The 27147-nt window shown below is 41.5% G+C and overlaps 1 protein-coding gene across 1 annotated transcript in view; it reads right to left on the bottom strand.

Moving 5' to 3' along the window:
• WLS (Wnt ligand secretion mediator) overlaps positions 1 to 25650 on the bottom strand; it is a 102682-nt gene extending 77032 nt beyond the window's left edge. The window contains exon 1 of the mRNA XM_059375083.1: positions 25282 to 25650. Coding sequence (XP_059231066.1) covers positions 25282 to 25387 — 106 coding nt within the window. The 5' untranslated portion in view covers positions 25388 to 25650. The remainder of the gene's footprint in view (positions 1 to 25281) is intronic.
• Positions 25651 to 27147: the final 1497 nt, after the last annotated feature.

Consider the following 27147-nt stretch of genomic DNA (forward strand, 5'->3'; position numbering starts at 1 on the left):
GCGGGCAAAACTGCTCCTAGTTAAGAACCCCTGTTTTATCCCAACCACCCAGGCTTAGAAGATATACTTCTACCCCACAAGCCATTCTGTGAAACTCCCTTTTCAGAGTTTACGACTATACGGATTCCAAGTTCTCAACAGTCCATGACTGTAAAGTTGCCTGCACTTGATGGACTTCCTATATCAAGCTGTCCTCTACAAATTATAAATGATTGTAACAGCTACCATTTGTTGGAGATTTCATAAGTGCCAGGCACTGGGCTAGGGGATTTAAGTTGATTGATTCTTATTCTTATACAGAAGTGGTAGATATTGTCTCCACGTAGAGAGGAGTAAAATGAGGTTCTGAGATGTAAATAACTCATCCAAGGTCATAGTCAGTAAGTGGTTGAACTTGGGTTTGAACATAACTTCATCTGAGCCTACAGTCTCTCTTTGACTCACGCTACACTAATGTCTCCTAATGAGAAAACCCAATGCAGAGAGATACTTGGGAAATGCATTTGGTGTAAGTTACAGGAGTTAAAAATGGTGAGGCCAGAGCACAGACGGTCACAGAACCCATGGTTTTCTGCAATAAGCTGACCACTAGCAATATAAATGCTTTTGTTCTAAGGGCATTACCATGTTGATTTTTAAATTATGGATTTTCTACTGCAAACAGGAAAATGGTGGTTTCCTCTAAGTAGAAACAACAAGCAGCAGCTAGTTGCCATAGTAGCAGAGATAAAGTTAATCATTTTTTTTAAAGATTTTATTTATTTATTTGACAGAGAGAAATCACAAGTAGGCAGAGAGGCAGAGAGAGAGAGAGGAGGAAGTAGGTTCCCTGCTGAGCAGAGAGCTTGATGCGGGACTCGATCCCAGGACCCCAAGATCATGACCTGAGCCGAAGGCAGCGGCTTAACCCACTGAGCCACCCAGGCACCCCGAGATAAAGTTAATCTTGACTAGGAATACAATCTCCAGAGAGGGACAGCAAGTATGGTAAGGAGTCAAAATCAGACAAGAAGTGTTTTTCACCTGGAATACAGAAAGTCAACGGACAGAAATGATAATCATTTTCAATTATTTGAAAGGCCGCCATCTAACAGAAGGGAAGCACATGTTCTAGATTATTTCAAAAGGAAAATCCAGGATTTTTAAGTGGAAATTACGATGTGATAATGGAAGCCAGTTTTCCACTAAATGATAAGAAAGAACATTTAACCATCATAGTGTTTCAACTGGACTGAAAAATTAAACAAGCTGTCCAGAGAACAACTAATTCATCACTGGAATGGGAAGGTGATGGCAGGGAGGTCGTGCCTTTTGGGAGACCCCAGGGTGGGTGAGGCTGGACTAGATAGACTCTCAGGCACCTTACAAAACAAGAATCTGCTTCTCTGAAAAACTGGGAAATAGTCAATTCCTGTTGAAAACAGAAAATGGCGGGTAGGGGCATTGGATGTTTCCACTGGGCAGAAGCACCAACTGTAGCTCATCACCATAACAGGAGAGGTAAACTCCAGTCATGCCTGGGAAGAAAATATTTAGGTGAGACAATATATAAGAGGGAAGGCTCTGGGGGGGATTTTTTCCTTCTGCTCTAAACAGATGACCCAGAGATAGGGCACTAGGGTTAAGAAAGAAGATAAAAAATCAAGTCACTCTTTCCTCTGTCTTGCAATCCCTAAAACACTGATGTCGCTTCCTTGGAATTTACAGCTACCTCTCACTATTTTGGCTTCAAAAGTCTATTAAAAGAAAATAGACAAACACACAGCTAGGGCATAGCTAGAGCAGTAGTTGATTAGCTCTCTTGTAAATACTAATATTGCCTTTGGTTTCATGACCCTTGATTCACCTTCAACCAAGAATTTGTTATAAAACATCTTACCACTAAAGTCAGGAATGGAGAGGACAGGGCTAACCTCAAACTTTCCTCTAAGAAAATCAACCACATTGTAAATTTGCAGGACTTGTCTTGGAAAATTAAATTATTACAAAGGCACACAGCTTCCCTTATAAAAGGGAGGTGCTGAAAGCATAACAGGTTTTCAAAAAAAAAAAAAACTATACTGATTCATCTTTCCATATTAAATATGAATAATATGTAAGAGAATTTTCCCTATCTCTTCATCTCCAGGGCACTCAAAGCATTTACAGTCTCATTATTTTACACAATGCTGGTTAAATGGGTAGCAAAGATTACTATCCTCCTTTGATTTCTAAGAAAGCAACTACAGAAAGATTAAACAAGTAAGTTGCCCAAGGTTGCTCAGTAATTGAGATACTTGAAGTTTTCCATTCAGTGATTGTTTTAGGAACTTAGTTTTAGGTTGAAGTTTTAGGAACTTAGTACCATAAAGTGATCGAAGTAAGCTCACCTGAGCCCCCATGTTTACCTATCTCTTCCCCATGTCTCACACACACCTGAAATTTTTATCATCTAAGCACAAAGTTGCCACCATGTAGATCTCAGAACAAGCATATCCTACCAGACCAGTGCCACCACCACAGAACACCTGACTTGGTTTTCCAATCAGAACCAACCCACTCCTTTATCAAGTGAAGTTGATTTTGCCTGGCTATGTCTGGGAAATTTTTAACCCCTCAATTAGCCATTAACAATTGGTTTAACTCAGACGAGACAGAGGACAAAATAATAGTGGCTGAAAAAAATGCCTCCTCCATTCTGATTACAAAGGAGGCATGATTAACGAAGTTTCCTTTGTGTCTAAGCTCCATTCTGAAAGCCAGAGAAAGAGCTTTCCACTCGCTTTGTTGACTGCTGAGTCTTTTCCTACTTGTCTCATCACCCACACAATCTGTTCATAGCCCAGAGACACAATCCAGCCAGTCTGTGGAGAGTTCCTAAAACATTCATGTCGTGAAAGCAGACAGGATGAACAGGACCTCATCTCAACAAAGAATGATGGGACATTCAGCAAAAGAGTTCACAAAGGAAAATACCAACCGAAGGTCCTGGGCTGAATGGATTTGCCCACAATGTCCAACATAATGCCCATCCTTATGGGTATTTGTAAACCTTCTGGTCAATTTACAACCACCTCCAGGTTTTGTCCCCTAAACGCATTGCTTTTAGAATAAAGGGTTTAAAAAAAAATACAATTAACTAGTTAAGGAAGTCCAAATCACTGCTTTATTAAGGATTCTCCTGTCTCTAAGACCTTTAAACATAAAAACAAAAGTGAGACAAAGGTTTCCGTTACCAACTCAACCAACTCAGCAGTTGAGATAATGTATATAAAACACTTAGCATATTGCCAGGCACACAGTAAATGTTCATTTAATACTATCTAACATTTTATAATATATTTTGTTTCTTTAATAATATTCTTGAATATGTCCTGCCTATCTACTCAGCTAAAACAGTGCTGATTTTTCTTCAGTGCACTACAAAAGGTAAGTGCCATCTACACCATTATCTCCATCTTCTTATACATCATCACCATAGATCCTATTGCTCTATGGTAGGTTATGATTGGGATACTAAAAGCAAACCTAATCTCATAGCCGGCAAGTGGTCAATTCCCAAATTCATTCATTTCATATCCAGTGCTTTCTTTCCCTAACACCATAGATGAGCAGATGAGCAAGTCTTGTGCCTCTTTACATTACTCAGAACTCAGTAAAGTAATAAATGTACCTTAATCACCATCTAAACAAATTTATTAAGGATTTTCTAATAAAAATAAAAGAAATGGATGGAAAGCCCAACATATTTGGCTTTGAGAAAGACATGCCTCTGTTTTTATTTACCAAGGAAAGCATTACTAGGTCCCCTTAGCAAATAATAAAAGCAAGAAGCAACATGGGGATTGAAAGATACGTCTAGGGAGGCAAAGGGAGCTAGAGTCAGATCTCTTGATATTCTGCTCATGGCTTTTTCTATTAACCTCATTTTTAATTCAGTGCCTTAAATGAGGTGAGTCTTGTCAAAGATTATGTACACCAAGTTGTGCTTCAAATGACCACTCCATGCTTTAAAGGCCCAGGTCAAACTAGTTCTTCAAAAACAAAAAACAAAAAAAAACCTTTTTATCTGATCTAAAAAATGCTCAGAACGCACTTTATTTCACCCAACGTTGACCTTAATGACAAACTGTCTAATGTTATTGATCCTGTCTCTCCAATCAAATTTAAGTTGGTCCAAGGCAAGAACCACGTGTGCACTTCCGTCTGTAGCCCATCACTAACCCAGTTCAGGGATTATAGTCACATGTGCTGCCTCATTCTTTGTTCTGCTTCACAGACTCTAGGATGTCCTAAAGAAACGTCAAGTTATTATAACATCTACTCAAGTTTCCCAACCATCCCCAGAAATACTGCTCTGCTTGGGCGGTCATTAAAACTTCTCCTCTGCCTTCAAGAACCTCATTTTAGCTGCTGGGACATCCTGTTGCCATCCATTTCACACAGACATCCAGCTCAGCAGGAGGATGTGTTGCAATGAGCTTCACTTCAAAGTAAGCAGCCTGGTCAAGCTCCAGGAATTGTCACTAATGATCTTCACCAGCTACATGATGCTCCAACAGTGGTACAATACACACACACACACACACACCCATCATTTCAACCACTACTCTAGTTGGAGGAGATACGTCTCACAGAGGTTGGGTCTATACCTGATTTTATCTTTTATTGCTACAGAAGACTTATTCCATGAAACCTGAGCAAACTCTCCAAATACACCTTCTGCAATATAGCAATGATCTCCATCAACCTATTCTTAAACCAAGATGTAGTAAGTGAATCAGTTTGGGGTCTTTTGGTTGCAAGAAAAATGAAAATATTCCTTAAATTTGCTTTAGCAAAAATCAAATGAATCAATCAATTAACAAGGTGAAGCTGAAAAATGTCCAGAGACAGAACAGTCTTTAGATAGAAGTTGTTTTGAGAAATCACATTATGTGAACAGATCTCACTTCTCTATAGTCACTGAATTCTACCTTATATTTTATTAGCTTCATTTTCAGACTTCATTAGAGGGTGAATTCAAGGCTCATATTATCTAGGTTCAAGTTCTAGGCTCATATCACAGTTCTAGGCTCATATTATCTGGGTTCAAGTTCAGCAAGAAAAAGAAAAGACATTTCTTTCTGGTGGCCTCCAACAAGCCTCAGAATTCACACTGAGTAGACTAATTTGAGCAATGCGTTCATTGTGGCTTGGTTACATGCCTATCACTGGAGATAGAGTCTCTTCAACCGCACAGATGGACAGTGGAGAGGGACTAATGCAACAGGGCAACTCGGGGTCCTGCTATCAATAGAATTAGGCTGAATCATCCTCCCCAATAAGTCTTCTCTCTTTCCCTAATCTCTAAGAACTAGTATTATAGGGATGGAAATAAGGGAACGAAAAAACCAAGTAAGTTGCAGAAGAATATAAATAGCCAGAAAGGAAAATAGATTTATCCTCACTAGTAATCAAAGACATATAAATGAACAGAAGATATTCTTGGCACAGGAGAAAACTTTTAAAAATAAAAACAATGCCCAGGACTGGCCGAGAGGCAGGAAGATGAACACGTCCAGACTTTTTTTTCTAAGATTTTATTTATTTATTTATTTGGCAGAGAGAGAGAGAGATCACAAGTAGGCAGAGAGGCAGGCAGAGAGAGGGGGAAGCAGGCTCCCCACTGAGCAGAGAGCCCGCTGCGGGGCTCGATCCCAGGACCCTGAGATCATGACCTGCGTGGAAGGCAGAGGTTTAACCCACTGAGCCACCCAGGTGCTCCAGACTTAACCAATAGGTTCTGTGGTGGTTATTAATAAACTGAAAGGCAACTTGGTAGTCTCAATCAAAATCTTTAAAAATGAGCATGCCTTTTTCTTCTTATTTTTATTTATTTATTTTAGAGAGAGAGAGAGTGCCCATGCGTGAGAGCAGGGGGAGGCGCCAGGCAACAGGGAAAGAGAGAGGGAAGGTGACTCCCTGCTGAGCATGGAGCCAACCACACAGGGTTCCATCTCACAACACTGAGATCATGACCAGGCTGAAATCAAGAGTCAAGACACTTCAGTCAGCCACGCAGGTGCCTCATGAACATAACTTTTGACCTAATATAAATTCACAGAATGAAGTTCCTAAGGAAATGATTAAGGGCATGAACAAGAATTTAAATACAAGGAAGTTTTCCCCAGTATTGCGAAAATACAACCCCCAAAATGGAAATATCAACAGTGTCCAGCTATAGGAAATTGGGTAACTTAATTATGGTACATCCATTCTATAGGATATCATACCAACATCAAAAATGGCCTTTTGGGGTACCTGGGTGGCTCAGTGGGTTAAAGCCTCTGCCTTCGGCCCAGGTCATGATCCCAGGGTCCTGGGATCGAGCCCCACATCGGGCTCTCTGCTCAGCAGGGAGCCTGCTTCCTCCTCTCTTTCTCTGCCTGCCTCTCTGCCTACTTGTAATCTCTGTCAAATAAAATAAATAAAATATTTTAAAAAAAAAGGCCTTTTGAGGACTCTATACTGGCATGACATAAATAACAGAGGAAGGCACACCAGGGTGTTAATGCAGCAAGTGACCAAGCCACAGTCCCATTCACTGGCTAAACATACTAAATTAGTTTCACTCTCAACTAGGTGCTCCCTAGCTCTTTCTTAAGATTTACCACAGGGTTCTAAAGACCCAGATTCTGCTGAGGAAAGAAAGATCAAAACATCTGGATACTCTCAGGAGGCTGAAATTTGTTGATCCTTCAAAGAGATATTCCTTACATACTCAACAATTGTTTATGGGAATATATGAGTGTTACAACAGGTAGAGGTGAAGAAAATAGACCCCTGATGGCACTGACTTTTCCTGAAGACAGCTTAAAAAGTAATGTTTGGTTAACATACAGTGACTTCTATGACAAATCATTCTCTGTATTTAAAAAAAAAAAAAAAAAGCTTTTTTTCCCCAGTCTTCATTGTATCATATAGCAATTAAAACTTCAAATTCCCAGAGTAATTCCACCCAAACAAATCTCACCAAGTCAAACTTACACAAACAAAACCCACCCCAAACACAGCTATTCTCCCTCTCAGTTTCCATAACGTTGAAACGTGAATATCTTTGGTGAACCTATCTTAGAGTGCTATTACTAACACCAAATGAGAGGGTTTCTAGAAATTGCTTTGAAGGATAAAAGCACTACAGAAATGTGAGGTAGTAAGAGTATGAATTCATCACCTAAATTTAACATAGACTCAACAAAGCCCCCAGGAGTCCATGCCAAGCCTCTGGCTCTCCCACCATCTCTACATTCTTTTCCCGTAGTCATTTCTATGAGCCAGACATTGGCCTGCAAAACTTCCTGCAACAAAAGGACAAGGCTGTCTTTACTTTCAAACTGACCAGGAGGATCATAAAAATATAGTGTTTCTAGCTGTTGAAACTGAGGTATTAAATAATGGTGGGAAATGCCAAAGATATTTCAAAAAACAGACAGTCACACCTGGTATAGATGGGAGCCTGAAGTGGAAAAGGAAAGCAGTCTGAACAAGTAGATGGATTAATGGCTTTCATATTCTCTCATTCAAGCCATGGCCAATTAAAAATCTCTAAAGATAGAAGCTTCCGAGACTGAGAGTTCTTTTAGAATTAGCACACAGTCCTAGGATGAGCAGTATCTTAGTAGAACTCCAAATATCTTCCCAAAGGAAATCACTCCTTTAAAAAACAAACAAACAAACAAACAAACAAATTGTGTCTTGGTAGTGCTGTGCCTTTATACTACAGACTTACATAGTGTTTCTTCTACAGTCTCTTTCCCATTTTAAAGAATGGTAAAAGTTTAAATAAAGCATGGATGGGTCAATAATAAGTACACTGAAGTTCTTAAATGCCCTTCTTTTTAAACCTCTACCCCAATTACATCCCTCCCTTGAGGATATTTACAATCTTCTATGACACATGCTCTGTACCTTCTTGGTTCAAGGAAAACACACCTACAGCATTTCAAATTAACTACTGACCCTTACTCTCACACTATAAACAAACCCTTTTCAAAATCTCAATTGCATTGTGTCCACATTGATTAAAGCTTGAAGCCTGGTGACCTCATGTGGTGTTAACTTCTCCCATGCACCAACAGCATTCTGCCTTTCTACTCAATTACCCCCTTTGGTGCCAGAGGATCGCTACCCAATGAACATACACAATGGACTTCTGCTTCATTACACTAATCAACAGCAGGATAGAAATAAGCAGAAGAGGAATAAACAAGCTAATTTATCATGAGGACAGAGCAAGCTTTCACCAGTCTCGCCATGGAAAACTTCAGTGGTTAACAGGAATATCAATGGTCTGGGGGTGATGTTTATGATCTTACAGATTATAGACGGAGCCAACACAGAACCTCCATGATTAAAGAATCTTGCCGAATAGCAGGTGTGAACAAAACCCATCCATGCCTTCGAACTCTGGGGTCCGATGTAAAATCTACTTCATAATTATTTTGAGAAGTACAACCCAGGGCTTTAGATAATGTGGACCGACACCCTGGTAATTTGCCCCCAGTGTTCGACCTAACTGTGGGGCCTCTCTTATTCATCTTTGACGCGGTGGTCAGGAGGGACCCAGCCTCTTTGTGAGAAGGATCTGGGTGCCCCCCCTCCTTCATTAGGCATGGCAAGGGCACAGCGGCTGATTGAATTAACAACTTCGGAGGGCTTCCGTCCCAGTTCCCAGACATTAGCACCATCATCCAGAACAAATTAAAAGTCTCACAGCAATTAAGCAGATTTTGAAAATGAATTTCCCATGGTTCAATGGTTCAACAAGCAATCTTGAGTTAAGTATTTGAGGAAAGTTTAGAAGGAGGAGAGGAGGAGCTGACTGCTGGATTTCCAAAGTAAACATTCAACTGGTGAAGGCGTCAACAATAAACCTTTCAGCCTCCGCTAACTAGGCTTTTCCACTTTTTTATATAAAATTAGAAATATTCAGGGCACGTGGGTGGCTCAGTGGGGTAAAGCTTCTGTCTTCGGCTCAGGTCATGATCCTAGGGTCCTGGGATCGAGCCCCGCATCGGGCTCTCTGCTCAGCGGGGAGCCTGCTTACCCCTCTCTCTCTGCCTATCTCTCTGCCTATTTGTGATCTCTCTCTCTCTATCAAATAAATAAATAAAATCTTCTTAAAAAAAAAATATTCAGTCACAAAGAGAAAGAAAAAAATTAACATGGATTTGTATTAAAATGGTAGATCTCAGGAGGATTTTTCCTTGTTTTTAATGCCTTTAACATCACTGTATTTTTGTTCAAAAACATAAAAATTAGTAGGGAATGAAAATGTCTGATCCTAATCTCTAGATTTTAAATGTATACGAGGCAACCTCGACCTAACTCTAGAAGCATCTACATCTCTCTGAACCAGTATGGCCAGGTTCACAGCAGGCGAAAAATTTGGGTGAGCTTCCCCAAAGGACTCTAAGTGAATTAGCCCCAGGAACTCCCTCCTGGGTTAAAAGAATAACACGAACAAAAAAACAGCACCTCGCATATTCTAAGTGCTTATTATTTATTTGCCAGGCACTGTACACATTCTCTTCTCATTTAATGTCTTCACTTGTGTCATTTAATCTTCATAGAAATGTCATGAGATGAACATTACTGCTCCCATTTTACCTATTTGAGAGACAAGGAAACTCAGGCCCTAAAATGAGGTCATTTACTTGGGGTCACAAAACCAGCAAGTGGTAGGGCCAGGATGTGCCTCCAGTTCTTCTATCCCTACAGTTCCTGCTTACATTTAGAAGAGCAAAGTCCCACGGCCAGGGTGGTTTTACCCAGTCTTTAGAGTCCTGGGTGGGACCATAGCACACACATACACCAAAAAAAAAGTGTCATTATTTTAGAGGGAGAGAGTACAGGATGACATGATGACCCAGCTGAGGAGGGACCCCTGCCACCTTTCTTTCAAGACCCTACATTCTCCCAACACCAGAGCCTCCTTGTCTCCTTACTTCAGGCTGGCTCTGCGCCCCTCTCCCCTCATTCCCCTGCCCCTTCTAGCTAAGAGACATCCAGGTCTAGCTTCCGAGTAGCTCTCTCCTTGGCTTTCACTCCCTACCCTCCCAGTTTACCTCTGCTTCCTAAACCTCTCCTCCCATCTCCACCTGCTCCACTCCAAAGTCCACAGGCCCAAGCTCTTCTCCCTCAGGCACACGCGGAGCACAGCACACACATTTCCATACCCTTCAGGAACCTGGAAGACTAGGTGCAGGAATTCATTCCCACACACCAGTCCGCAGGCTGAACACAATGGAATGTAGAGGTGGTTATCTGAATGTGTTAGGCTTTCTTGTCAAGGGCAGTTACGAAATCGGACATCATAAATAGATCACCCATCTCTTTGAAGAGCTGCAGGCGCGCGTCAGTGACATTCTTAGGAGGGAAACTCTGAAAGATGCATTTCCCATCTTCAAGAGCTTATAGAAAATTAAAGAAACTGTGGTCTTCTTCAAGAAGCCCCTAAAACCAGCCTTCACGGAACAGAAGAAACACATTGACTTCTTAAAGACAATAGAGCACAAAATTGCCATTATCATTCAACGTTCTCATTGGACTATTCAAAGTTTGAAAAATACAGAGAGCAGTGTGGTCCTTCCTCCCAGCAAACTTTATCAACCAAGCAGTCAGTCAGTTCTCTGCCCTTATGACCAAGTGAAGACCAGATATGTAGATCAGACTTAACAGTAATCAGCGTAACCATAGGCATGGATAATGAAACACTCCACTAGTGGTCAGGACACTTCCTTCCAATCTTACTGCCTTGCTGTGACTCCTCTAGGCCTTAGTCTCCAAATGTAACAGGAGAAAGTCCCTTCCCCAAAATCCAAAAATTATACACTTCTCTATATCAAAGCATGTAAACAGTGAAGGTAGCACAATATTTTAAATTCAAGCAAATAATAAGAAACCCCTCCTCGTTTAACTATAGAAGAATAGCTTGGAATACAATGTCACAAGTTTTGGGGCAGATCTTAATGTTGAAACATTTTAGCTATCTCCGTAATAAGACCAAACGTAAAATGCTCCTTCCTTCCTTCCTCTTTCTTTCTCTCTTCGTCCTTCCTTTCTCTCTCTGTCTCATTCTTTCTTCTTTAAGTACTTCTGGGCAGCTCTGCTACACTGCACTGTGGTAAGCACTCAAGATAAAGACAAGCAAATTAGAGCGTTCCTTACTCTCACGTAGCTTACAGTCTTACAGAGATTGTATTTTCATTTTTATTTTTTGTTTATAATTTTTATAATATAGCATTATGATTGTAGCTCATGTCTCAGAAGTAGTTAATATTTTATAAGAAAAAGATCATCACTTTTCTCCTAAAAGTATGACTTTCAAAGGTCTTTGTCATTTACGTTATATCTGGAAGCAAAAAATTTCCCAATGGATGGGTGACTTCAATTTTATAATTTAAAACAGAACAACTGGGATTCATTTTGCAGCAAGCACTGATGGAACGAATATACCTCGTGCACGTATTGAGTGGTATCTATTTAAAAGTCTCGCTACCTGGGCTTATCCATGCTATAAAGAGCTGTGAAAACTGGCCCAGCATTTTAAAAGACAAAATTTAGGATTCAAATTAAACCTTGGTGAAAACTATCACTAACTGCCTCAAAAAGTGAATCACTCTAATTCAACAAATGGGTAAATGACATGCTTCCTAAATTGCTGGCTAGCATGGATTGTGCCTAATGGAAGGCTATCAAGCAGGGCTTCTGGGTTTCTAATTTTATATACACTAAGAAGCAGAAATATTCTGCCATGAGCCTAACCAAACAGAGGATGACTCAAAAGAGAGAAAGAGAGAGAAAAGAAAGAGACAAAGAGAGGCGGACGAAAGAATAAACGTTGAGTAGTTAATGAGCGACAACTTGTATCAGGGAAATAGCTAACATATATGGATGGATCTAATGCACAGATACAGCTAAGTTAAGTTCATTAAACTCTACAGGGGCGCCTGGGTGGCGCAGTGGGTTAAAGCCTCTGCCTTCGGCTCGGGTCATGATCCCAGAGTCCTGGGATGGAGCCCTGCATCGTGCTCTCTGCTTAGCAGGGAGCCTGCTTCCTTCTCTCTCTCTCTCTCTCTCTCTCTCTCCCTGCCTCTCTGCCTACTTGTGATCTCTGTCTGCCATATAAATACATAAAATCTTAAAAAAAAAAAAAAAACAACCTACAAACTCCCTATGAAGGGGAAGTTTTATTTTAAAGAAACTTTACACCCAGTCTCGGGCTTGAACTCACAATCCTGAGAGCAAGAGTTACATGCTCTACCAATGGAGCCAGCCAGGGGCCCCAGGAGAAATTTTTAGATGTGGAAACTGAGGCTCACAGCATGGAAATGGCTTGTCTAAGTGACAAAGCAAATCTGCTAACAAACCAGATCATACCCATAGCTCAGCCATAAAAAGACGTGCCATCAGTTAGAAATCTGATCACTCAAAAGGGATGGATCAGTACATTCACCAAAAACAGAAACATCATAAGGAAAACCCTGAACCAACACCTTCCTTATAGAGTGACTATTTCCCAGGAATCCCATAAGAAGCCCAAGTCATCAAAGGCAGTTTTCAAAATTACTACAGCAGTTCTGCTCAGCCAGGAGACTTACTCTAACATGAGACAGAGGACTTCCCCGGATGGAGCTCCCAAGTCCTGACAAAGAAATATTATCGTCTCAAATATATGCTTATGTTGATTTTGTTCAAATCCCAAATGCATTGCTCATCCTTCTCCCAAACTCTATTTTCTCTCTTTACGCCCACACCGCTTTTTTTTTTTTTTAACAGGTGGGTGACTTAGGGAGGAGGAAAATGGGAAGATTCTTCTGATACCTATAAAAAAAGAAACATGCTAATTGGAAGGTGACCTTAAGTGTTTTTAGTTTAAAAATCTTGTGTCTACAAATTACTCTATTTCTTTCATCAACCGTTACCGAGAAATATCACGTTCTCATAGTGGAAAAGCTCTTTTCTGTTTCAGTTTGTTTAGAGAATGGTGCTGGAGATTTAAACCAGTTCTCTCAGGGACCTGCAAACTTTGTAAAATAAAGAGGAAGGGTGACTAAAAGGATGCCCAAGGTCCCGGGGTTTCCTGTCTCAGCTGAGCCCCACCCCACCCCCCACTTATATTTCTGAAGAAGCTGATCCTTTCTAAGCTTATAGGGGTGTGTTCTATACGTGACAGCCAGGACCCATGGTTCAGTCTTTTCACAGCCTCAGTAAAAATCTTATCTACAACTTCCCTTACCCAGGCATGCTGGGGCTCAAGTTGGAGCCCATTTCACACAAGCCAGAACTGGCTCAACAGAACAGAGAAAAGAAAGAATGTGAGGGGACGTGTCTTTTCCACATTTAAGGCATTCCATTCTCAGGGCAAGTTACAACCTAAATGAGAGCAGATAAAATCTATAAAAACCCAGAATAAAAAGAACAGGGCCTCAGAAGGACTTGATTTGCCTTGAGAAAGGGCTGGATTTAATAAAATTTGGAACCCAGGTTTTGGCGGTGATCACCTAAAGACAAGCATGTTAAACAGAGACTTGAAAGTCGAGATTTGAGACAAGAATATATGATGGGGAAAGGACAGTCTCTTCAATAAATGGGAAAACTGGACAGCTACATGCAAAAGAACGAAATTAGATTACTATCTTACACCATGCACAAAAGTGAACTCAAAATGGATTAAAGACTTGAATGTAAGACCTAAAACCATAAGAAGAAAACATAGTTGACGGACTCCCTGACATTGGTCTTGGCGAAGATTTTTTGGATCTGACTTCAAAGGCAAGGGCAACAAAAGCAAAAATAAATAAGCAGGGCTACATAAGACTAAAAAGCTTCTGTGCAACAAGTGAAACCATCAACAAAATGAAAAGAAAATCTACTGAGTGGAGAAAATATTTGCAAAACAGATAGCCCAAAAGAGGCTAATACTCAAAATACATAAAGAACTTCACGTGCCTGGCTGGCTCAGTCAGCAGAGCATTAAAGCATGCAACTCTTGATCTCAAAGTCATGAGTTTGAGCCCATGTTGGGTTCAGAGACTACTTTAGAAAGCTAAACAAACAAACAAAACAAAAACCTCACATAGCCCATTAACAACAACAACAAAAACAAATAATCTAATTTAAAAATGGGCTGAGAATCTGAATAGACATTTTTCCAAAGAAGACCTACAGATGGCTAACAGACACAGGAAAAGATATTCAACATTACTAATCACCATGGAAATGCAAATCAACACCACAGTGAGATGTCACCTCACCCCTGTTAGAATGGCTAGTATCAAAAAGACAAGAAATAACAAGTGTTGGCAAAAATGTGAAGTAAGAGGAACCCTGGTGTACAGCTGGAATGTAAGTTAGTGCAACTACTATGGAAACAGTGCCTATGAACGTTCCTCAGAATATTAAAAATAGAATGACCATATGATTCAGCAATTCCACTTTTGAGCATTTATCCAAAGAAAATGAAAATGCTAATTCAAAAAATATATATATATATGCATCCCCATGGTCACTGCAGCATTATTTACAATAGACAAGCTATGGAAATATCTTAAGTGTCCAATGACAGATGTGTGGATAAAAAAGATGGTGTATATGTGTATACGGTGCATATATACAATGGAATACTACTGAGCCATAAGAGTGTGAGGTCTTACCATTTGCAACAAAGATGGACCATGAATATATTACACTAAGTGAAATAAATCAAAGACAAGTACCATACAATTTCACTTATATCTAAATCTAAAAAAAAAAAATAAATGAACAAACAAAACAAAACTAAGAGAGAGAAACAAAACAAAACAGAGAACAGATTGGTAGTGAACAGAGAGGAACACGGTCTGGGGTTAGGCAAAATTGGCAAAGGATGTCAAGACGTACAAACTTCCAGTTATAAAGTAAATAATGCCTAGGGATATAATTAGTTTACAGCACGGTGACTGTAGTCAATAATATTATATTGCACATTTGAAAGCTGTTGAAAGACTAAATCTTAAAAATTCTCCTCATTAAAAAAAAACTACTTTGTAACTCTGTAAGGTGACAGATGGTAACTAGACCTATTGTGGTGATCATTTCACAGGATATACAAATATCAAATCACTATGCTATACACCTGAAACTAATGTGATATGTTAATTAGACCTCAATAAAAAAGTCCTTATTCATTCCCACTAAATCAGAGGATGCAGAAAAAATAGTGCTTTGTGACTCTGCTTACTTTCAACAAAAAGGCAGAGGAGGCAGAATTTACAATATAATGCTTATACCTCTGGAATTACAAGAATATGCATGGCAGTCAAAATGGCATGGAGCTCTCAACATTTTAAGCTCTGTTTTGGCAATTTGAATTCATTGCTTGCAATTACCTTCAGAGTAAAGAGGTGGCAGAGATAAAGAATGAGCAATTTTGTTGTCTCTTTTGTATGCAAAACAGACCAAAAAAATATAGGGCATGTCACTTCCCCCAGACTCACTATGACTTCAGAATTATGCTTGCTACCAGACATTCCCTGAAAGCAGAAAAGTTAGTCACAGAATTTTAGACAAGGAAGCCTAAGACTGATTAAGTCCCAACTAAACACAAGGATAGTAATTTGGTTGGATTAGTAAGGACCATAGTTGTGGGGTTTTTTGTTTGTTTGTTTGTTTGTTTGTTTTTATTGAAGTTTTAAATTTACATCTTCTCAAGCAGGAGGAAGGACATGTACCACACACTCAGCAGGTAAGCGAGGAGGATTTAGTTGTTGTTTTAAAATGCTGTGGTGTTCTCTGAAATCCAAACAGAAGAGCTTAACACTGTATGTAATTCCACTGCTAAAAATATTAAGTATACAGGGCACCTGGGTGGTTCAGTCAGTTAAGCGTCCGCCTTCGGCTCAGGTCATGCCCCCAGAGTCCTGGGATCGAGCCCCACATCAGGCTCCCCGCTCAGGGGCGAGTCTGCTTCTCCCTCTGCCCCTCTCCCCCACTTGTGCACACTCTTGTGCTGTCTCACAAAAATCAATAAATAAAATCTTAAAGAATATTAAGTATACAAAGGCACTCATGGCAAGTGAGAAGACCCATAGCTTTAGAGCAGACAGTTGTCATACTGGCCTATAATGTAAGGAGGCCACCAAGTGGGGCTTACTGAGATGTGAAATGACTCGCCTCTGTCTGGGAGACTCCAAAATCCTGGGCGTTCTTCCTTTGTCCTCATGTTACCTACTATACTCCAACATCTCTCTACTGCCAGTGAATTTTGGTAACAGATCATCTCAACTGTTGTAGACTTAGAAAATGGCATACCCAAGCTCCATTAAAATTGTGTATAAAGCAGGGGTGCCTGGCTGCCTTAGTGGTTGGGGGTGGGGGAAGCATGTGACTCTTGACCTCAGGGTTGTGAGTTTAAGCCCCATATTGAGTACAGAAATAACTTAATATATTTTTTTAATTGTGTATAAAGCAAAAGTAATGAACAGATGTCAAATATAAGCATGAGGAATTCTCCCGGGTATGAACTGTGCATGCTTTAGGACAATGATTTAGACTTGCATTCTTATTTACTAAAAACTGTTAACAATATTAACATCTACCATTTGGGGAAGGCTCATTATGAGACATTTGGCGATAACATGGCAATTAATGTTAGAAAGCAGGATAAATCTCTCTGTGCACTCTCAAACCGAAATCAGATATATTTTGGATGATTCCCACACCTCCTGAATCTGGAGGTATTTGACAAAGTGGTAGTAATTCAAGGAAGACAAAGAATAGAAAATGCCTGGGTGACTCAGTCTGTTAAGCATCCCCCTCCAGCTCAGGTCATTATCTTGGGGTCTTGAGATTGAGCCCCATACCAGGCTCCCTGCTCAGTCGGGAGTCTGCTTCTCCCTCTGTGCTCTCTCATTCTCACTCTTGCTCTCTCTCAAATAAATAAATAGAAAGTTTTAAAAAAAAAAAAAAACAGAAAATAAACAATGTCAGAGTTAAGTTGCCCCAGATCTAGAAAGACAGAGGAGCAGAATTTTTAAAAGTAGGAGAGATGGATATGGTGTTAAGCAGATGGCTTTAGTGTAAAGTCCTCTGGAAATCTCATAATTGGTGGGCCAGGTTCAGTGAGACGGCCCAATGAGTGCCCATGTCTTGGAGAGGGTGGTCCCTCACTGTCCTCATCCATGATGTAGGAGGGCTCTGTCCCACATCACAGTCGACGGGGAAGCCAAGAAGCTCTTGTGACTTGAGATCACTGAGACCACAGGCAGTCTGCAGAGCCCACGCCTGGTCTCCCTACACCGTGTGATGCTGCCTTGAGATCAGGAGCTCTCTCTTTGGCAGGGGCTCAGCCAGGACTAAGGGAGCAGTTAACGGGCCCCCCGGTCTCATGAGCTTAGTTGGCCTTATGAATCTGGGCTTTGCAAAAAAACTGAGCCAATCATTTACAGATACATTACTTTCTTTCTAACGAAAAATCATAACGCCTTGCCAAAACAAATGTCATAACTTGGCCTCTTCTTTCAATTACCTCTGCTCTCTTGGAAATGTCTATTTGTGGATCAAGCCTCTGAGTTAACCCAGGGAATTAAGGAATTTAAGAAGGCCCTATAATTCCTTGGGGCTAGTGAAGAAAGAACACCTCTTTACTGGAAATATTAAGAGAATGGAATAGGAAGGAAAAAGAGGGAGCAGAAAATTGCCCTTGAAGGCCCAGAATTTTAAAAAGCACAGGGATGGAAATACTAGTTCAATTTGGAGGAAGTGGATGGTATCGGTTTTAGATGGTATAGGTTTTAGAAGTCCAAGTACACACTATGTCCCAAAGAGATAGCCTCCTAGGTCTATAGAGGGCTTTCTTGGGCTCTCTTTCTTGGGGCTTTCTTCCCCACACCCACATTCCCCTCTCCTGTATTCAATAGCATATGCAGGATCCATTCTGTATGCTAAATTCAAAAGGCATTCAGGGCATTCAGAAGTTTGGTTGTTTTGACACATTTTCAATGACAGCTCAGTTCCTCTTTGCTGTGTGCAAGAATTTCTTTTTGGAGGGAGCGGGGAGTTATTTTCTCAGGTCTGGCCCTCTCCGGCATGGTCTGCAAGCACTGGTCAACATGGACAATAGCTGCTGTATTCAAAACTGGGATCATCTGTTAAGGAAGTAATAGGGCAATGATTAGTACCCATGCAGTGATCGGAGTATGTGGTTTGGGAAAGAGGTAGAAACAGAAAAGGAGAAGACTAAGCTTCTATCTTTTACAGAATCTGTGTAGAATCAATTTTATCACACTCAACACCTTGTTTCCTATAGAAACTGAGGGAACAACAGGAGAGTGGCATTAGACATAAGAACATGACTTAGAATTTGGTCAAGGATCATGCGGCTTGAGCGCCTGCCCTCTCATCTACTGTCTCTGTCCCCTCTGGAAAGTTCCTTAAATAAGCATCTGATGCATCTGAGATCTGGAGAAGGCACCTGCTTCTCTAGGTCATTAAGACAGTTCTGAATCAGTACATGTAAAATACTTTCCAAAGCCACTCAATAAATCCTCACGAAGCAACAAATCATAATTAACCAAATCCCTCACTACTGGTCTGAGGACAATCTGATTATTGCTTTTGCTCCCCTATAAAATTTAATGAGAGGAGGAACATGGTAGAAGCAGGGGAGAAGAGGTGGTAGTAAAAAGCAAAGAGTTGAACCTAAGTATTTTTGTATTCTAAAACACAAGTTGCTCTTTTCTGGTGTTTAGCAATCCTTTTAAGTTAGCCCTATTATGAAAATGGGAATTGCAACACATTTCATCATCAAGTTTGAAATCAACAATGCCTCAAGCTCCCCTTCACCCCCATCCTCCTCCCCATTCAGAATCTTCTCTCAGAAATGTCCACATTGGGCACATCTGTCTATTCTATTACGCCACCCTTACTACCCCTCAGAGAAGACACAAGATATAAGTGAAACAGACATATCAATCCACGTCTTGATGGTCCCTGTCTCCCATCATTTCTTAAGAGTCTCTATCAAAATTGAGAGCTGTCAATCCCTGAATAGACAAAGTCTATCAGCATTTTTTCCACAGAACAAAATGTACCTATTCGTGGAATCAGCATGAAAGTCTCTTCTTTGAGATGCTCTCATTATTAGGTATGGGTGTGTATACAAACAGAAATTTCCTTTGGAGAAGAGAATTGTCAACTTCAAGTAAAAGTTTCTTCTTTCCATTGCTCTACCCTGCCAATCCACACCCTCTATAAGCCTCTCCAAGGGGTTGATTCCTTTTCTTCCTTTGGAGAAGTCCTGATGTATGTAACTGCAAAAATACGTTAAAACACTAACTTGAGAAAATAAAATCGAGTAATCTTCCTTAAAGTAGAACTCAAATGCTTTTATGGATAATGAACTTAGCTGCTCAGCCAACTAAATGATTCAGACCATTATAGGAACGAGTTTGAACCTGTAAGAAATTGGTCAGATGGGCATATGCAGACTTCTCAAAAGGTGTCCTCAAAAGGTGCCTTGGCCAGGCACTGCTGTTATGTAAAGTTCAACTCCATTTATCATCGTACTGGATTTTTTCCCTCCCATTTGATGGGTTACCTAATGATTAAAATGAGAAAGCAGCTCCATTTATAGTGTTACTCATCCTCTCCTTCTGGATTTAAACCACATTTATTCAATCTTAAAAGTCAAGGCTTTGGGAGATGGGGGCAGGATAACCTGATGGTTGAGGACTGTGGCTCTGATGTCAGATGGACTGGAGTCCACTCAGAACTTTGACCCTAACTGGCTGGATAATCTTGAATCACTGGGTAATCTCAGTTTACTTACACGCAAAACAGGTACAGTGCTACCAATCTGGTAAGGCATGGATTAAATTGGGAAAGGTCTGGCATATTTAACTAACATACTAAACATTTGCTACATTATTTTAGTAGTACATTTATTTCAAAATGAAATATTAATACAATTATTTGACAGTATAATTAACAGGGCTTCTCATTTCACATGTTCTCAGTAAATAAGTGAGAATTATCTTGATGCTAGACACTTCATCATAGGAAATCTTTTACTGGTGAACTTGGATTAAGAAGCACTCTTTTCAACCTCTGGCTCTCCTAGGTTACTCAGGCTTCAAGTCCCCTCTTTCCTAACTCCCAGCTGGCACTGCAACCCTATCCTGGGCACACAGCAGGCTCTAATCAATATTCTGCATGCTAGGTAGGTAATACATATGAGCTCTAAGCCAAGGACATTCATACAATCTCAAATTCTAAGTCTCCATAGAAACACCTTTACGAGGGAGATAAGGTAAGAATCTTTCTTCAGTCTATATGAATTTTTTAAAAAATTTAAAGGCCAAGTTATTGCAAAATGTCAACTAGCTAGGAAAGGCTTAGAGTCTAGATCTGAATACAGGCAGAAGATCTAAAAACCTTACAAAGCCATACATGACATGATTATCTCAAGGAAATGATTCTCACTTTGAATGAGGAAAAGGCAAAGTTCCAATAGAAGGCTTGACAGACTGTACAGAAAGATTAGCTGAAAGCATGATTAGAAATTATTACAACAAGAATAATTTTGTTGCAATAACCAAGTAATTAATTTTTTAAGTCAATAACGTAATTTCCACTAAATTTCCCACCTTTTTACAGAAGAATTTTTGAGATTGCACAGTATTCCTACAAACCACGTTAGATACTCCAGTTGTTTAACAAAGAGAAAAAAAATGACATGGTTTAGTCAGGTGTGAAATTCTGCAAAAGGAGAATAAAATACGGGGGGGGGGGGGGAGTGGAATAATATCAACCAAAAGCCAACTAATTAGTTCTTTTGAGATTCTCACCAGCTACCCAAACACTGTAGGATTACAGGCATTACATTATCAATACATGCTGAAATATAATATATACCACAATAAGCTTAAAATCTAACGTACTGAGAAGTAAACCTTTACATACTCTGCATAATTCTAATTTTACTTAATTTCTTAAAATCGTGCAGCTTCCAAATAAACAATAGTAGCAGAAACAAAAATTCACATAAATGGACCACAATCAAGGTTATCAGTAGTTCCCATTTAAATAATAACAGCACAATAATATGGACTATATAACTGAAAAGCAGTAAATAAGTCCATGTAAAAATTGAGAAAACTGATTTTATATGTTTCTATATGTGTGTGTGTGAGTGTGTGTATAAAATATTCTCAGCATTAAAAATCAAAGAAGGTTACTCATGGTAAGCTTTTGAAAGAACACAACCCTCTCTCAAGATATTTATTCAGAGTTTTAAGTTTGGGATAGTCTCATTTACGGTATGCTTAAAACAATGCAATCATTTTTTATTCATTCACTTCTGATCTTCATACTTTTCACAGTTTTAGAACAGGTGGGAACAGTGACCTGCTTTTTCAACCATTATATCCCCCAGACATGACTAATTTGAAGCTGAGCAAATTGCACATAATGGACCAGGGATTCAAGTTCATGATTCTTAGTAGGTTGCACTCTTGTTTCAGGGCACATGATCTCCTTCCCCGCCCCTCTTTTACCACCCCTGTAGCTGCTGCTCCCTAAATTAAATTACCAAACATGAAGTCAAAGGGAAATTATTTTTTTACATTTTCTGCAGGCTTCTTTTTAAGGAGGATAAAGATTAGGCTACATCTTTAAAATATTTTCTCTTCCTTTAAGGGTTCTTAAATGTTTAAATATATTCTAAATACTAAAGAAGCCAGCCACTTAAGAACCCTTCTCAACACATAAGAAAACAATCAGATGCATGATTTTATAATGGTTCAAAGTTTTTACAGAGGCATGGCATAGTTCAGTGAATTTTTGAATACCCCAAATTCTACCATATAAGATACTGCTTTCTAGAGTCTTTTTACAAAATATCATTAAAGGTCTGCAGACTAGAGACATCGACACAAGAAAAACTAACAACCAAAACAAGCAGAAAACAAGAAAAAAAAACTTGGTTCTAAGAAGGCCACTATGATAGGGAAATATTTAAGCTGGCTACATGAAAAACCAATCCCTCCTATTTGCTTTTTATCTAATGTTTAAATTTTCCCCATCAATTCTAGAAGGCTCCAACCAAATACCAGTCTAATCATCATCTAAAACTCTACAATGAGGAAAATGAAACTTGTTGGTTAACTGATTGCCTGGTCAATTTGGAGTGCGTGGTTTGTCATGATTGTTTGGGAGGGGTGGTTGGTAGCTGTGTTTTGTATATATGTGTATGGGCTACTTATACTCTTACAATCAGGAGCTTTGCCATTACAGGTTCTCCTCTTCCTAGGTTGCCATGTTTTCTTCAATGGGTGGGGGATAACTGAGATCAAAAAGAAGCGTACCAAAAAAAAAAAAAAAAAAAAAAAAAACTAACATACTATGACCAATTCAAAGCGAAGATTTCATTTTCTCACTCAGCCTCTGCAGGTGCACTGAAAAGACACCTGATTGCTCCCAACCCCACACCTGACTTCACACTTATCAGGGGAATCGAGCAGTAAAGGTGTTCTCTTCTCACTGGAAAGAGTGGACGAGGACGTTTCTGAACTTGACTTCAACTTTCCAGCCTACAAACTGCTTCTTCAACTATTGATTCCACTCCTATACTTTCGTGAAGTTTCACTCTTTGCTCAGTTTCACCTACTTTTCATTTTAGGGAAGTCTGGTGGAAAAACATCCCACTTACCTTTTGTTGGTATTTCCCCCCCATATTTGGGTCTTGTACCGTACCCAAGTTCCTAGATTTAACAGAAAAATCAAACAAACAACAAACAAAAAACAAAACACCTCTAAATGGTTGAGATAAAGGCTAAGTCACTATTCAGTGTTTAAAGTGAACTGGATCTGATCTTTATAGTCTTCTGGCAAGTGGCCAGAGTGGGGGGACACAGCCTTGGCGATTGGGGAAGGAAGGGAGCTAAGCAGTCAACTTACACAATTTCCCCCAAGAAGTGTTACATGTAGATTTTTTTTTCAAGGAAGTTGGAACTAAAGCAGTTTACCTACTGAGAAGAATCTAGTTATAGGAAATATCACAAACTTTTTGAGATGGTTATCACGTACCGTTACCAGACAAAAATCTCTGGGAAAAACAACCTTTGGCACCACTTGCTCCAGACAACCCCCTTTGAACATACAACTGCTGTGATCCTACGGCAACTCTAATATCCAGCAGCTACACACCAGTGCTCTTGCACCTTTTTCCACAGTACCAAGATGCTAGAAATTATATTAGTTCAAGAAGTGCCCTAAGAAACCTACAACAGTGGATAATGGGCTCTTCAAGGCTAGGAGATCAGCTTCTTAGGAAAAGAAAAAGAAACACACACCAACAAACACCAGGGAACTATGTGTAATGGTTCGCTGCTTGTGCAAAACCTCAAAGAGGATGAAGGTCAGACAGGGATAATAGGCCAATTTAATTCTGAAAGCACAAGGTGCAAGAAATTTTAATTATGGTCTGCCACTGAAATCACACAAGATCCAATGGCATCTAACTGCAACTGCTCATCGAGGGAGACAAGAGGTGTAATTGTAACCGCTGCATAATCACTGTGAGGGCACAGGGAAGGCTGCCTTCAGGTCTCAGCAGAGAATGTATTAGGAGCCTAGAAAAATCCAATACAGGGAAACATGGAGATTGCACGTAGCCAAACAGGAGCTCCTAACAGGAAAGCCAAACCCCGTTGTGTGTGTGTGTGTGTGTGTGTGCGCGCGCGCGCGCGCGCGAGCGCGCGCGTGTTTATGTGTTTGAGTGGTGAGCGTTCCAGGAATAAAAGATTAAGCTGTGTGGCCCAAATTGAGAATATGAGCATGGAAAACTCTGAACCCCTTTCTACTTTGTAGATACATACACAGAGAGAAAGGCATGATCTCCTTCAGAAATTTCTGCCTCGGTGAAGCTTCACCCACTCTCCTTTGTTTAAAACAATTAGCTTGGATGTTAACAGTGATTTACAGAACCAGACTCCCTTTAATTTGTTCCCATCAAACCCAAGTCTGGAGACGACACGCCACACACAGGGCTCGAGGTGCCCAAGCCTGTGCAGCTCTCACGCCCGCGCCGCGCGGACTCTCGCAAAGGGACAGGCAGAGAAAACCCCTCCGTGGACTCTCCACTCCGCAAAGTTTCACCGATCCGCGAAGAAAGCAAAAGCACCCATCCGCGCCCGTCGCGAAGTTGGCGCTGAAGTTTGTGCCGGGATGTCCTAAATCTCGAGGGGTAAGGGAACGCGAGTGTGCGGCCAGGCTAGAGGATGGATGGAGATGGAGAGACAGCAAGCAGGAGTTTTTACGAGTGGAAGATCCGTGAGACCATCTTTTTCACCCGGAAGCCTGTTTGGCTCCCAGAGGTCCCGGAGGTGCTCGCCGGGAGAGGCGCCGTCGCCGCCGGGGGCCGGGGAGCTGTCACCTGCGGGGAGCCGCTCTGCTAGGCGCCCCGGGACGACCCGGGGAGGGGGGCGCTTCAGAATCACCGACTCCCGGGGTTCTGAGAGGTGGGGGAGGGGAGACTCGCAAGAGGGCAGGGGGCCAAGAGCAACACCTTTCGCATACGCTTTTCCCCTCCTGCCTCTCCAACTACCCGCAGCGCCAGCCAAGGACTTTCTCCCACCGCACCCTACCGCATCCCGCCTCCGGGCCCACCTCTCAGACCAGTCCGCGGCCGCGACGGGCGGGTGGGGGGTGCGGCAAGGCAAGGAAGCAGCCGGCGGGAAGGTCGGGACCCTAAACGCAAACTCTCACCCCCTAGCCGAGACGACCAAATGCGTTTATACCGGCAATGATCACAGCCCCGTAGCCGGGCTCCCGGGTTAGCGCCGGGCGCAATTCCCTGACTCTTCTGTTGTTCCCAATAAAGTCGATTACGTTGCCCTCCGGGAGCTGATTGGGAGGGAACGGAGAGGAAAAGGGGGGAACGCGGGAAAATGCGGGGGGAGCAGCAATCAACTTTGCAACCCAGCGCTTCCTCGCGCGATCCGTCGCCATGCTTAAGATTCCCACCCCCGCCACCCCCCTCCTTCCTTTCAAGTGGATACTGAAACTAGGCCAAAACTTTTTCCCCTCCTTTTCTCTTAGCCACTAGACTGGATTGTGCCCCACGGAGCCCCATGGAGCTCTGCTTTCTTAAGCACAATAGCCGGACTAATTAGATCATAGAAGCAAGGCAGTGATACTGTAACAAGTAGCCCGAGAGGCAAAGAGGGAAGGGGCCCGAAAAGACAGAAAGGGGGAAAAGTTTGCAGCTCTCGCACTTACCAATCAAGCCTCCCACCAGAAAGGCGATGATTTGGAACACGAGCAGAATCCCACCAACAATGCACAGCTTCTTGGTGCTCATGTTTTCTATAATTGCCCCAGCCATTTTTGCGCCCCCTTTTTTCTTTCCTCCTTGAAATGTTTTAGGGTGTGCTTTTTGCCCTCTCTCCTCTCACGCTCCCTCCTCCCTCGCCTCCTTTCTGGGCGCTGCAAAACTTCAGGGGTGTGGGAGCGCGGCGAGGATGGGACCGGGACGCAAGGCGCCCGCACGGATTCCCCAGGCGCAGCCGGCTCGGGCTCCCCCAATGCCCGGAGCTGTGATTGTGGCCGCTCCGCCGCCTGTGGACGCTTAAAGGAGCAGGGAAGCGGATCACATGACGCCGCCTCCCTCCCTCCCTTTCTTCCTCCCTCCCTCTCGCGCTTCCTCTCTCCCTCCCTCCCTCCCTCTCTTCCTCTCCCCGTTGCCCGCCAGTGCTGGGCTTCGAGCTCCGGAGGGTGCCGGCGTCCCGCTCTAGGGTCTGGCTGGCGGTCTGTCCCGCCCGGGGCTGGTGTCGTGTGGGGGTTGATGTTGTTGTTAAGTGCGTTCCTCCCACCCCGCCTCTCACACGTTTCCTTTTCTGGTGCGAGATTTAAATCACCCACGGACAGCTTTGCAGACCTTTAACTTCTGCGTTGACTTTAGGAAATGGGCCCCACCCGAAACTGCTAGAACTCTCTTTAGGAAAGAGGAGGAGAATTTTTTAAAGGGACCCAAAGATGCTTAAGTCAAAGCACAGAGATGCAGACTGAAGTCTTCCGCTTCCTTTGACCTGATCCCAGCCTCAGTTATTTAGCATACACCCAGCTAAATCCCTCAACTGCACCCGAGAAGCAGCCCTGTGCTCCAGCCAAATCAGACCACTGTTCATTACCACATTATCCCCCATCGCATGGGTTTCCAGAGCCTTGACCCTGGCTCTTTAAAAAAAAAAAATTATTTATATATATATATATATATATATATATATATATATATATATATTCACATACACACACACACATATATATAACTCCATCTGAGTTTTAAACTTCATTTAAAAACCACGTTGTCTAAAGAACCTTTCTAATTTTCCAAATCGCCCCCATGCAATATTTCCTTGAACCCAACCCCTCCAACTCCGGTGTTTACATTCTTAGCTCCTATTGTGAGGACTTGTGTATACACGTTTGTCTCCACCACAAAGCTGTAAACTCCTGGGGGATAGGGACCCAGTTTTATTCATCTCTGTACCCATCCTCCCCAACACCCCCTGGTTCCTAACAAAATTCTAGTGGGTCCTCCCTAAACTTTTGTGGAATGAATAAATAAATAAATAAATGTGAAAGCAAGCCCGCATTTTGCATTTCAAAAGCCTGAAAGAGACCTTATTTGATTTAGATGGTACACATATTCAGTCGCAGTGTTTGTTGTCTCTTTGTGAGGGTACTTTCTATTTAAACTTTTCTAGGAGAAAAGGAGGGTGGGACTCTTAAGAGAGTCCTGCTCTATCAAGCCTAAGTTCCTGGGCCTGGTTTTTCCATGTTTCATAAACTGGTCATTTGACCAGCACAACTCTAGTTGCCCAAATAGACCCTTGGTTTGGTCACACACACACACACACACACACACACACCCCAAACAAGGTTTGCCACCCTTTACACACCTGGTTTCTTGCCCCTCTCCTCTATCTATACCCTCTTCATGCCAAGAGAATACCACAAGTCCCCTATCCTCTGCTATATTGCTGAACATATTGCCCCTATGGAAGATGCCATGCAGATTACCCTTAACGAAAGTATTCATTTCTAGTCTCCAACTAGACACTCTTCAAGGCCAGTGCCAAACTT

The sequence above is a fragment of the Mustela nigripes genome, chromosome 14, assembly GCF_022355385.1.
Source record: "Mustela nigripes isolate SB6536 chromosome 14, MUSNIG.SB6536, whole genome shotgun sequence".
Taxonomy (NCBI): Eukaryota; Metazoa; Chordata; class Mammalia; order Carnivora; family Mustelidae; genus Mustela; species Mustela nigripes.